Source organism: Neofelis nebulosa, chromosome 6 (assembly GCF_028018385.1).
Source record: "Neofelis nebulosa isolate mNeoNeb1 chromosome 6, mNeoNeb1.pri, whole genome shotgun sequence".
NCBI lineage: Eukaryota > Metazoa > Chordata > Mammalia > Carnivora > Felidae > Neofelis > Neofelis nebulosa.
This window is the reverse complement of record NC_080787.1, coordinates 100,094,128-100,107,525: the sequence shown is the minus strand read 5'-3', so window position 1 is coordinate 100,107,525 and position 13,398 is coordinate 100,094,128. Positions and strand designations below refer to the sequence as shown.

Here is a 13,398-nt window from a genome sequence, read left to right as displayed (position 1 = left end):
GGTCAGACCCATTCTTGCCCAGATAGGAGCCTTGGGTTGAGTACTTCAGGGCCATGTCCTAGGGCAGTCCTATCAGTGTTGCTGGGGACAGCCTATGGTGGATACCTGGTCCTGGCAGCCCAGGATTCCAGAGGATCTGCCCAGTGACTCAGGAAGGAGCTAAAGTGACCCAGGTGCCAGAGGCTGCTTCTACTGTAACATAAGCCAGGGATGACTGGGGCCATCTCCGACCTCTCACCACTGCTTCCAAGGAGGCGGGAAGCAACTCCATGTGTGGGCCATGGACTCTAAGTGGGTACGCACGGCCATTTATTTATTTAGAGCCAGGTGAGCTGGAGAACACATGGCTGTTTAAAAGCTGACTGGAGGTTTTCTATTTAAGAAGTATGTGCCACTTTTACTTTATTTTCAGTTAATGCTCTCTGAGGCAGCAGTCAAACATGTGTACCTCACCAGGGCAAGCTCATGTTTGTTCTCCCACCCATTCAAGGGCCCAATATTCAGTCCAAAACATGGGAACACACACCTGTTAGCCACAATGCCATACTGGTCAACCTAGACAGCTTAGAGCAGCTAGATGGGAACTCACACAAGAGCTGATGATAAACCTTAACATTCTCCTCTCTGGGCTGGGAAGCAGAAGGGCTCACACCACAAGTAGGCATGAAGACTGCTTCTCCCCTGGGCTTGAAGGTTTGGCTGACATAGGCATCATCTAAGGGATCTGTCCTCCTGTAGTTCTTATGCGTTTAATTGAAAATAAATGACCATTGGGGCGCCTGGGTGGCTCAGTCGGTTAAGCATCAGATTCTTGATCTCTGCTCAGGTCATGATCTCACAGTTTGTGGGTTCGAGCCCTGCATTGGACTCTGTGCTGACGGTATGGAGCCTGCTTGGGATTCTGTCTTTCTCTGTGCCTCTTATCTGCTTGTGCTCTATCTCAAAATAAATCTAAAAAACTTAAAAATAAATAAATAAATAAATAACCATTGGGGCGCTTGGGTGGCTCAGTCGGTTGGGCGTCCGACTCTTGATTTCCACTCAGGTCAGGATCTTGCAGTTTGTGGGATCAAACCCCACGTCGGGCTCTGTGCTGGCAGTGTGGAGCCTGCTCTGGATTCTGTCTCTCCCTCTCTCTGCCCCTCCCCTGCTCGCATGTGCTCTCAAAATTAAAAAAAAAATTAAAAAAGAAGACCATTTGGCCCAACTGTATGGACATTTAAAATCAACGTCCAGAAATACAAGGCTTGAGAACTCTGCTTTACATTTTTCAGCATAACTTTATTTCATTAAAATTCACTTTTTAGTAACATATGCACGTGACACAAAATATACAAAGTATAAAAGGATACACAGAGAAAAAGACAACCCTTATTGTGTACCCCTTCACAGATATACTGTGCGTAATGTCTGTCCCTTAAAAGAGCAGGCTCGTGTGTGGCTGAGCAGCAGATCCCTTTGGTAGCTTACTTCTAAGGCAGAGAAAAGGGAAGGAATATTTCTCAGGGAGAGAATGAGTTTAGGAAGGCTTCAATCACCATAGTCCGGCTCTAAACACCCTTTGTTTAAGTCAACAGGGACCCAGCAGCACCTCCAGTACTCTGGGCCCCACCTGGTTTGCAGCTAACAGAAAAGGTTTGCTCAGCTACAGGCAGCCAGCTTTATAGATGCAGCATCAGAAAACTGCCTGACCCTTCAAGGCCAGCAGCCAGGCACAGCCCCATGCAGCAGGTCATGGTAAGGGAGGTGTCCTTTATTCTCTGCAACGGCCAGTCCTTTCTAATGTGGGAGACAGCACACCAGACATAAAGCAAAAGCGGATGGGATTACAGGCTGTTCCAAATATCTACATTTCAAATCTTCCCTTAGCTGCAGTTACTATGGCTACAGGCCTCCTAGTAACAAGGCAGCCCGAGTGCTAACACTGGCCCCTTCCCTCTGCTGACCCTCAGGAGAAATCTGGAAAGCAGCCGAGAAAACAGAACACCCAAGGCAGAATGAAGAAGCAGCAATTAGACTGTAGTTCATACTATCTCAAAGCAGGGGGAGAAAAATAGACTTGGGGCATTTGTAAATGAGGCCCTGGTACAGAGGCTCGGTGCACTAAGAACAGGTCTTAGGAACGCTGTGGCGGAGGGGAGGGGGCAGGGCTACAACCAGGAAAAAGCAATTATGGGACAAGAGCCTAATCTCCAGATGCATGTCTGGAGTGCCTGATTTCCTGAAGCTCACAGAGCAATGACTGACATGCCGAACCTGCCGGGTCAGGTGCCATCAGAGATCGAGGACCTTGTGACCTGGCAGCTGAGACAGGCACTGTCCATTCAGCCGCAAGAACCTGTATGATCCCAGGGAACAAGGTCTCTGAAGAAAGCCTCGGTGCTCACCCAGGTCCATGGCCAACAGCTCACACCCTCCCTTGTCGCAGGGCAAAAGGATGTAGCTCAGGTCCCCCAGCCCCAGGGGGGGTTCTGAAACATGAAACAAGCCTAATAGTAACCTACAAAAGTGTGTGTACCTTCCCTGGAACATTAGTTCCCTAGATACTAAGAGTTAGATTATGTCTGCCAATGCCTCATATGTCAGTGTCTTCCAAACTTTTTAAGGGTTTCTGTCATATACTTTTTGATTGTGTTTTGTTGACTTTATTGTATTATTTTCCCAATTAGGAAAGTGATATATACTTGTAAAAAATTCAGAAAATAAAAAGAATGAAGAAAATATAACCCATAATGCCCCAGAGATAAATACTAGTAATATTGATATTTTAATTCCAGATATATGTAAAATGTAACTTTTTACAAAAATATGTAACTTTCACAGTATATTGTAACAACACTGGATACTGGAAATACATTTTCTTGTAACTGACTTCTTTCACATAACAATAGTATTGAAGTTCCATAGTATAATGGTTAGCACTCTAGACTCTGAACAATAGTATTGATGTGGGGCTGTCAGAAAACTGGGAGTCTCGGTTTTGACAGCCGCTGTGCACACAGAGCAGGGCACCCAGCAAGTGCTGGTGGGTAACTGCCGAAATGAACAAAATTCCACATCTGCAGAAGTCCCGTAGTCCAGAATTACCTCTACGTGGACCAACTGTTCTTTTTAGCCTATAACGATTTTATGGGACTAATGACTTGGAAGTTTAACTAATGGATTCTTGCCAATTCTGATAGTGGTGTGTCTTAAAATTTTAAAGACGAAGGGAAAGATTCATCTTGAAGTCACTTAGGCTGCAAAAGAGCAGGTAGTTTATGTGAAGTTGGCTGGTGAGTCTCACCAGCCTGATCAGGCCCACAGGGAATCGCAGAGAGGGTAACACAGACACACACAGGAGACGCTGAAACCCCAAGTAAGGAGCCTGAGGGGAAACTAGGGAGGCACTGAGTACTGGCAGAGCAACAGACAAAAATATCTGGCTGTCATAATATCTCACCGTTCTGCTTTTCTTCCATAATTTTTCCCCATTCAGCCTGAGTTCGCCTTTGTAGAACGCATCTTCCACTTTGCTTTAAAAAAAAACACACACACAAAAACAACAAAAAAACCAAATGCTTTGAAATAGAAATATATTCAAAACAATTATAGAGGTCTGAGAAAAACATCTGCCATTAATGTTTTATTCTGATAGTCACCAGCCTCTTCACAAAAGTCTCCGTTCTGGGTGCTGGGAAAATGAAAGTCAACTGCTCCCGTATGTACACACGACAGCGAGATCAAGGGGTTCTCCTGATAGACGCCCACGTATGCTCGCACATCAGCACAGATATGCTCGAATCATCGGTAGGTAATCAAAACTCTGACGGGGCTCTGTGAGGGCCGGGCACTACCTCACCGGACTTCTGCAAAGCAGGAGCACCTGTGATTCACGACCACCAAAGGGCTCTGCGAGACAAACCAGGCACGACACGAATGTTGGGGCTATTAAAAAATCCTCTGCTAGTCCGAGCTGAGGTTGGGGAAATTCCAATCCAGCAGCTGCGGTCTGTCTTAATCACCAGGGCAACCGGACCAGGAGCCGGTGCCGACAAAAATCAGTGCCATTTTCTCTTGCTGCTCTGACTCCAGGGGAGTTATATCTGGGTGGGTTTCTGCTTCATGATAACAGCACCAGCTACTACTCTGGGGAAGAGAGACAGGATCCCTTACAAGTTTGCCAGATTTTAGAGAATACTCAGTAAATCCCGACAAGGGTCCCTACGGGATCGGTCACCCTTGTAAGTCCTTAAACTTCATGGATTAAAAAATTAAACCATGCCATTAAATTAGGTCATACAGGTATAAATTACACATGGAGACCTTTCTGAATATATTATCCATACCGTGATTCTTACCTTGTATGCAGTATGCACACAATGAGTGCTAAAGGAATGAATGAACAATGAGGGTCACTATTATAGAATTAGTCTAGCAGAGAGAACAAGAATACTAGAGAAATCGTGAAAGTTACACTTAATATCTCTGGGCACTATATGTGAACACACACAGTACTTTCTTCATAATAGCTAACATATATTGAGTACCTACCATGTGTTAGGCACTGTTAAAATGCTTTAGATGGAGGAGAGAGATACTCATTTAATCCTAGCAACCAACTTCTAAGGTGTTATTTTACATTATACAGATGAGAAAACTGACACTTAGAGAATTTAAGTAACTTGCCCAAGGTCACACAGCAAACCAGGATTGAAACCCCAGGAGTCTAGCTGCGGAGCCTGCATTCTTAACCACCACATTCTCCTGCTTCTGTTGCTTCTAAAAGGGACCTTCTCACGCTGTGGCATTTGTGAAACCCATGTACGGCTTCTTCTTACTATACACACCTAACATAGTCATTACTTCCCTCCTCAAGAAGTAATCAGTGGTTCACCTTAGAGTCAACTGTGTCTTAGATCAGGGAGAGGTGGCACCTGGGATGTGCAGGCAGTCACTTCACTCCTCTGGAAATCAGTTTTCTCACCTGTAGAATGAAGTAACCGAACAGGTTCCTAGAAGGTCCTTTGCTAACTGTGGTTCCTCCTCACCATGAAATGGGCTGAGTGGCTGGAAACGGTGCATTAACATAACAAAAAGACAAAGGATTTTGCAATAAAACGCGCATCGTACTTACTTTCTTCCAACATCTAGGCCTGTCTTTAGGATAACATCGTACCGAAAAGACTGCACTACTTTCTCCAGGTCTTTATAGTCTCTGACCACACTAGGGTCGTCCTCCAGCTCCTCCTCCCGCTCACTCATCTCGCCGTGGCTCTCCTCATCAGAGTCCTCTTCGGCTGCAGCTTTCTGCAGAGTCTTTTCAGTGGATTTTTTAGAGCCTGTATTACTTTTGAGTCTTATGGAAAATGGGAAAATATATTCTGGGGATACGAAAAGCCTGGGGAGTCTCCATGAGAAAACGTTACGGAAAAATGTTTTACAATTTGATGTGTTTAACTTGGTACTAGAAAAATATAAGTATCGATTCCAGGAAGCACAGAGTTTGTACGAAGGTGTCCCTTGTAGTGCTCCCCAGAGTCCAATCCAGGCATCTGGCTTTCTCAAAACGCTGGCAGGCAATCTGACACTGGTCATAGCCATGGCACATAGAACCTGAAACAGACGATAATTCAGTTTTATTTCACGAGTGCAGCGTCCTGGCATTCTTACAACACAAACCATACATACCATGAACACTTAATATCCAGCACTATACTTAGGCTCCCCTACAAAAGACCATATTGGTCTGCACGTACTGAGGGCCACGCACTGCACCATGGTGAGTCTTCTAGCTGTGCTTACCTCACAGGGTGCTCGTGAGGGTGGAACTAGATACTGTGTGTGAAAACACTGCTTCTCTTCTCCATCCCCCAAATTAACTTGGATACTTATTGCTACTGAAAAATATTAACAATAGTTCTTAATGATATTAAAAAAAGAAAAGATCTCATGGTGCCTGGGTGGCTCAGTCAGTTAAGCTTCCGACTTTGGCTCAGGAAGTTCATGAGCTCGAGTCCCACATCAGGCTCTGAGCTGACAGCACAGCGCCTGGAGCCTATTTCGAGTTCTGTGTCTCCCTCTCTCTCTGTCTCTCCCCTGCTCACACTCTGTCTCTGTCTCTAAAATAAAAATAAAACATTAAAAAACTTGTATCCACCAAGTTAATATTAAGAAAAAGAAAAGGTCTCACGGAGAGAAAAAATATTTATTGGCATACGTTACATCTCTACAATAATGACTTTGCTAAGGAAAGACACCAGGTCACGACTTCACAAAACCCAGAGTGAATCTCAGCTTTGTTTCAACCTCCAACCCTACCAAATCAGAGGTAGGGATGAGCAAATTGGACAGATCTGCATTTTACCTCCTTTTACATCTTCCTCTACCGTTTAACAGAGGCATTAGCTAGCAGAGAAGGAAGGGGCCTAGAGACCCACAAAGTAGGTAATTGTTTCCTGAGGCACCGAGGTGCTGACATGCCAGAGAGTAGTCAATTCCTGTATTACCCCAAAGACAGCAGAAACCATCTCATTATGATGGTAACAAACCTTCCCAAGTACATCAAGATGGTTTTAGAGACCATGACTTAGTAATTTGAGAAGGGTTGCCATATGGTCAATATTCCCATACCTTAAGTCTGAGAATGACTTTCCATGGTGCCAACGCTATACTTTCAGACAGATTTCTTTGATGATGGTTTGAAGGATTTTTCCTTCCTACTTTCCATTCATCACAAAACTGACAACAGCAATTACCTGTAAACCCACTCAAAACCACATAGCTAGCTACTTCCAAGTTGTATTTGTTAACATTTTGGGCCTTATTTTTGTTGGCATGAATGAGGCAGACAACACAAGCTCAAGTCTGTATCTCACTGTTCTTGGGACCCCAATCTGAGTCTTAACTGAGAAGTAAAGCAGGCATAAATTAAGGGTTGTTTTTCAACACAACTAGAATTTGAAATAATTTTTTTTAAGCTTTTTTTTTTTTTTTTTTTTGAGAGAGCACATCTGCACACGTAAAGGGGAGGGGCAGAGAGAGAGAGAGAGAGAGAGAGAGAGAGAGAGAGAGAATCCCAACCAGCCTCAGCATTATCAACTCAGAGCCTGATGCGGGGCTCGAACTCATGAACCGTGAGATCATGACCTGACCAGAAATCAAGAGCCGGAAACTTAGCTGACCAAGCCACCCCCACGTGCCCCTAAAATAATTTTTAAATGCTATAAAAATCCACAGAGTACTCTAAAATACTGAATGGAAACTATTTGAAGCACCTTAAAGAGAAACATTGAGAAAAATCATTTTTATACACATTTTATCTAATTTAGTAGAGAATCAATAATAACGATGCATAGAAAAAGCCTTAAGTTTTCTAGAAGCAGGGATAAAGAAAGAAAATAGTATATTTCAGTAGTTCCTAAACTTTGTATTTCATGGATTGCTACAATAAAAAATTAAGGGGTGCCTGGCTAGCTCAGTCAGTGGAGCATTTGACTCTTGATCTCCAGTTGTGTGTTCGAGCCCCACGTTGGGTATAGAGATTATTTAAAAATAAAATCTTTAAAAAAAAAAATTTTTTTTTTAACATTTATTTATTTTTGAGACAGAGAGAGACAGAGCATGAACGGGGGAGGGTCAGAGAGAAAGGGAGACACAGAATCTGAAGCAGGCTCCAGGCTCTGAGCGGTCAGCACAGAGCCTGACGCGGGGCTCGAACTCACGGACTGTGAGATCATGACCTAAGCCGAAGTCGGATGCTTAACCGACTGAGCCACCCAGGCGCCCCTAAAAATAAAATCTTAAAAAAATTTTAAGTTACCTAATGGTGGACTTTTTATTTTTCCAAGTAAAGATATTTTTTAAGGTAGTAATTGCTACTCTTATACCATAATTTAAGAGAAAGATTTCAATGATTATATATGAAACATATTTTCATGGCAGAAAATTTGAAAAAAATATTAAGAAAATTCAAACCACCCGAATCCACTCTATGACAATCACTGTTAACATTTTAACATATATTCCTTACAGTGTAAAATGTTAAGAAAAGTAATTCTCTCATATGCAGAGCCTTTCATACCTTCCCACCCACCAAAAACACACAGGAAGGTTAACCTTAAGTAGCCAGAGCTCTCTATCAGCCTCAGAAATTCTATGTTGGGCCTAAGTTGTAGATTTGTTAGAATTTATCCAGGTGATGTCCAAGTTATAGGCCTAACAGCCCTGGCTGAAATCACCACTAACTGTTGGGCCTAGACCAGATCAGTTAATAAGATGCTCTTGTAATACAGAAGATGAAGATTGGCATTAATGATGATAATCTGCCTATCTTTAGGTATTTTTCAAACTGTGAGCCATGAGCCATTATTAATTTTTACTTTTTTTTTTTTAATTTTTTTTTAACGTTTATTTATTTTTGAGACAGAGAGAGACAGAGCATGAACGGGGAGGGTCAGAGAGAGAGAGGGAGACACAGAATCCGAAGCAGCTCCAGGCTCTGAGCTGTCAGCACAGAGCCTGACACGGGGCTCGAACTCACGGACTGTGAGATCATGACCTGAGCCGAAATTGGACGCTTAACCGACTGAGCCACCCAGGCGCCCCTAATTTTTACTTTTTAAGAACACTGAAGAGTACAGAAAATATTACAGCGCATCACATAGTAAATACTGCTTTATGAAACTTCCATTACAATTACACATACATATATAAGAATATACACACACACACTGGGTCATCATGTAAAATGTATTTACTGTAGATAATAATAATAAAAAAAAGTCAGGGGCACCTGGGTGGCTCAGTCGGTTAAGTGTCTGACTCTTCATTTCAGCTCAGGTCATGATCTCAAGGTTTGTGGGTTTGAGCCCTGCGTTGGGCTCCGTGCTGGCAGTAAGGAGCCTGCTTGGGATTCTCTCTCTGCCCCGCCCTGGCTCTCTCTCTCTCTCAAAATAAAAAAAATAAAAACTTTAACTGTTTTTTAATGTTTATTTTTGAGAAAGAGAGAGCGCGTGCGTGAGAGAGGGAGGGAGGGAGGGGCAAAGAGAGAGGGAGACACAGAACCCAAAGCAGGATATAGGCTCTGAGCTGTCAGCACAGAGCCTGACGTGAGGCTCAAACTCATGAGCCATGAGATCATGACCTGAGCCAAAGTCGAATGCCCAACCGAGCCACCCAGGTGCCCCAATACAAACTTAAGAAAAAGTTTGGGGTGCCTGGGTGGCTCAATTAAGCATCAGGTCATGAACTCATAGTTTGTGAATTTGAGCCCCTTGTCAGGCTCCAAGTTGATAGTGAGGAGCTTGTCTGGGATTCTCTCTCCTCCTCTCTCTGCCCCTCACCTGCTCACGCTTCTCTTGAAATAAATAAATAAACGTTAAAAAAAATTTGAAAACGCTGATCTAAGTGACTTTAGCAAAGTGTTTTTTGCTATTAGGTATAATGCCAAAGGCCATATGTATGCCTGGAAGCTGAGAACCCACCTGCCTGTTCCCCTCAATTAGCAATAGCCCCAGAGCCATAGGGTTTGCAGAAATGGAAAGGGCACCCTCTCAGGGATAACTTTGTGCAGAGTCCTCATTTTACATATGAGTACAAATGAGACTCGGAACAATTTAACAATCCACTAAGTCATACAGCTAGTAAACAATCCAGTCAGGATTCCAATGACAAGTCTTGACACTCACTGTTTACTATGGGTCAGGCGCTCCTCTATTAACTCATTTATTCCTTCCAACAAGCCCATCTCAGTTACAGGGTCAGACAAATACTCAGTGGATTCAAACCCAGGCTCCCTGGCTAAGTCAAGGCTCCATGCTGAACTGCCTGTCTTCTGACTCTAAGTCCACTGTTCTTTCTGCTACGCCATGACATTTATTGTCTCATTTTCTCTTGAACAAAAACCAACTTTCACCAACTGCAATACTAGAGAGAATGAATAGTTTCAGGAGCAGAGGAGTGGCAGGAACTGTCACCCCGACTTAGGAGAAATCCTAAGGGGTGCCTGGCTGACTTGGGTGGTGAAGAGTGTGACTTGATCTCATGGTTGAGTTTGAGCCCCACGTTTGGTGTACAGATTACTTAAAAATAGAATCTTAAAAAGAAGGAGAAGGAGAAGAAGAAGAAGAAGAAGAGGAAGAAGAAGAAAAAGACGAAGACGAAGAGGAGGAAGAAGAAGACGAAGAAGAAGACGAAGACGACGAAGACGAAGACGAAGAAGAAGACGAAGACGAAGAAGAAGAAGAAGAAGACGAAGAAGAAGAAGACGAAGAAGAAGAAGACGAAGACGAAGAAGACGACGAAGAAGACGACGACGACGACGAAGAAGAAGAAGAAGAAGAAGAAGAAGAAGACGAAGACGAAGACGAAGACGAAGAAGAAGAAGAAGAAGAAGAAATCCTAAGAGGAGACATCCTCGGGGAGGGAAGTCCTGTCTGTCAGTCCCTGGACTCCCACATTTCCCTGCTGAAGCCCCACCTTTATATCACACTGTTGTGTCTTGTGAGGAATGCTTGGATAGGATATCGCTCTTTGTATATATCACAAATAGATCTCATTTACCTACACTAGGAACCTTTTACTAGCACAAAACAACAATTTTAAGATTGTACTCACATGGAAATACAATAAACATAACCAAAATGTCAAGCCAAGTATTACCTTCGTGTTTATTAGCTACTACTCCCTCTTTGTGATCTGCTTATTCTCTAGCATGCAAATGTCAGTAAATGCTGGAAGTTTAGATAAAATTTATGAACATAAGGGACGCCTAGGTGGCTCAGTCAGTTAAGCATCTGATTCTTGATCTCAGCTCAGCTCTTAATCTCAGGATTCTAAGTTTAAGCCCTGTGTTAGGCTTCATGCTAAGCACGGAGCCTACTTAAAAAAAAACAAACAAACTACGGAGGCCCTTGGGTGGCTCAATGGTTTAAGCATCCGACTTAGGCTCAGGTCATGATCTCGTGGTTCGTGAGTTTGAGTCCCATGTCAGGCTCTGTGCTGACAGCCTCAGAGCCTGGAGCCTGCTTTGGATTCTGTGTCTCCCTCTCTCTCTGCCCCTTCCCTGCTCTCTCTCAAAAATAAACATTTAAAAAACATTTTAAAAAAAGATTAAACAAATTATGAACATAAAATTGAGAAAACACATTAACCTAATTTTTGCTGGAGATGATGACCATTTGTAGCAATGGACACCCAGGGCCACGGGGTAGAGCCTGAGAACCCAAGTTCTATCACAGAGCTGATCACTGGTCAGAGGAGGAGTAATGGAGCAGAGTGCTAACGAGGCCCCAACCCCTCTTCGACCAGAGCAGCAGGGCTGGAAAATACTGAGGTTCCTTGTATTTCACTTGGAGAAAGGATTCTACTAATGGGGAAAAAAAAATGTCCTTTTAGCATGGCTTCCCCCCTCTTCCAGGCTCCACACAAGAGCCACTCTCCCTCTCCACCCTCCCCTTCCCTTTTCCAAATTCATGTTGCACCAATGCTAAGTGTCTTTGTACTGTTATTATCTTCTAAGCTCTATGGGTAGTGACAGGGCAAGAATTGTGTCTCATTCCTCACTCCCATCCCCATTAGCTTGGCACACACAAACACCAGTGAATACTTGCAGACTCATTTTCTAGAAATGAAAGGAGCATCCTACCCATTATCACATCCACCCTACACTCACTCATTTGCCTGTATATGTTAGGTAGCCAGCTAGGCTAGGCTTGGGGATAGGGGATAAAACACAGCCCTTGCCCTCAAGGAACTGCTATTCAAGGGGAATGTGGGCAAATTGGCTGTCAGAGAACTTAAGTGAAAGCTAAGGTCCAAAGGAGGCGGGACCCTATATAGGCTAATGCCTGGAGCAGGGACGCCTGTGAAGAGTTCTAACTGCAAAGGTGGCCTGAAACAGAACTTGGGGGGAAGAGCAAGTTACAACCATAATTTTTCGCTTTCTAATGGACCATTCTCATCAGCATGCTGTTACTTCTCTCACTAAAAAGCCAACCAACCTTCTCTTAATGCCACTAATTCCCAGCTACAACTTTTGTTCATCTTTATAACAAAAGTCAAAAGTGTTGTCTATGCTCTCCTCAACGCCTCTCATTTTCTAACTCCAAAAGGTCATTTATGAGTCCTCCTCTTGTCTGACCTCTCAGCACATCTGAAACCAATGATCACTCCCTTCTTCTTCACTTGGCTTCCGGGACACCTTGCTCTTGGTACCCCCCCTGGTGTACCGTCCCTGCTGTCCTCCCTTCTCCCAGACATCTTAACGCTGGTGGGCCCCTGGGCTCAATCTTTGGCCTGCATCTCTTCTACGTGATTCATCAGTTTTGACAAATGCGTATCAAGACACCAAACATTTCCATGGTTTTAAATGCCGTCTATATGCCAACTACTCCCCAGTCTACATCCCCATTCCAGATCTTTCTCCCAAATTCCAGACATGTATATCTGTGCAGAAAAGATTTAATATAGCAGGCCTGAGACCGCTATCCTTAGAAAGGCCTGCTTACAAGGTGGGCCCCCGGCTGGCATCTGGAAACTTGGGATTTCAGGACTCTCACCACTCTCAGAACTGACAGGAGTAGCTCACCGCTGTAAACTGTTTGTACAATTTCTTATGATGAACACCTGCTTTCCTTCTGGGAGTCTTGAATTTTGGTACATGCTAGGCAGAGAGTGCCTATATGACAAAAGCCTATAAACACCCTGGGCAAAGTCCCTAACGAGCTTCCCTGATAGATAGTATTTCACATGTCACAGTTTGTTGCTGGGGATTTAAGCCTGTCCTATTGAGTCCACTGGGAGAGGACTCTTAAAGGACTGCACCTGGTTTCCTCCAGATTTTGTCCCGTGCATCTTCTCCCTTTGCTACTGTGTTTTGTGTCTTTCTGCTGTGATAAACCCTAGCCCTGACCCAGAGCCAAGTCCTGTTGAATCTTCCTAGTGAATCAGTGAACCTAGGGGTGGTCTTGGGATATTGACACAATATCCAAACGCTTATTTGACATCCCTGTTACTTTGGGCGTGTAACAGGTATCTCAAGCTATACTGGTCCCAAAACAAACTCCTGACACGTCTCCAACCCCAAATCTGTTTCACCTGTAGCCTTCCCCATGTCAGTAAATAACTCCACCCTTGTAGGTGCTGAGAACAAAAGCTTCCGGTAATTCTTGATTCTCCCTCATACCCATATCCAATATGCCAAGAGGTTATTATGTTGGCTGTATCTTCAAAACACGGTCCGTATCCCATCACCTCTCACCACTTCCACTGCTTCATCACCAGGGATACTACAAAGGCTCCAGTAGAGTCTATTTTCCACAGACCAGTCATTCTTCCAAAAATAATTTATACTTTATCACTCCTACAAAAGCACGAAGAGGAAGGTCCCTACTGTAGCTAACAGGCTCCATGTGATCT

The 13,398-nt window shown here is 43.8% G+C and overlaps 1 protein-coding gene across 6 annotated transcripts in view; it reads right to left on the bottom strand.

Moving 5' to 3' along the window:
• The window catches only part of MTRES1 (mitochondrial transcription rescue factor 1), a 24,367-nt gene that overhangs the window by 9,357 nt on the left and 1,612 nt on the right, over positions 1-13,398 (bottom strand). For 3 of the 6 annotated variants that reach the window (XM_058734862.1, XM_058734861.1, XM_058734863.1), the window contains exons 2-3: positions 5,117-5,595; positions 3,443-3,515 (exon numbers count right to left, since the gene is read on the bottom strand). In XM_058734862.1, coding sequence (XP_058590845.1) covers positions 3,443-3,515; positions 5,117-5,583 — 540 coding nt within the window. In that variant the 5' untranslated portion in view covers positions 5,584-5,595. Of the gene's footprint in view, positions 1-1,260; positions 1,780-3,442; positions 3,516-5,116; positions 5,596-5,784; positions 5,880-13,398 lie in introns of those variants that run through there. The other 3 variants (XM_058734865.1, XM_058734866.1, XM_058734864.1) reach the window with 2 other exon arrangements.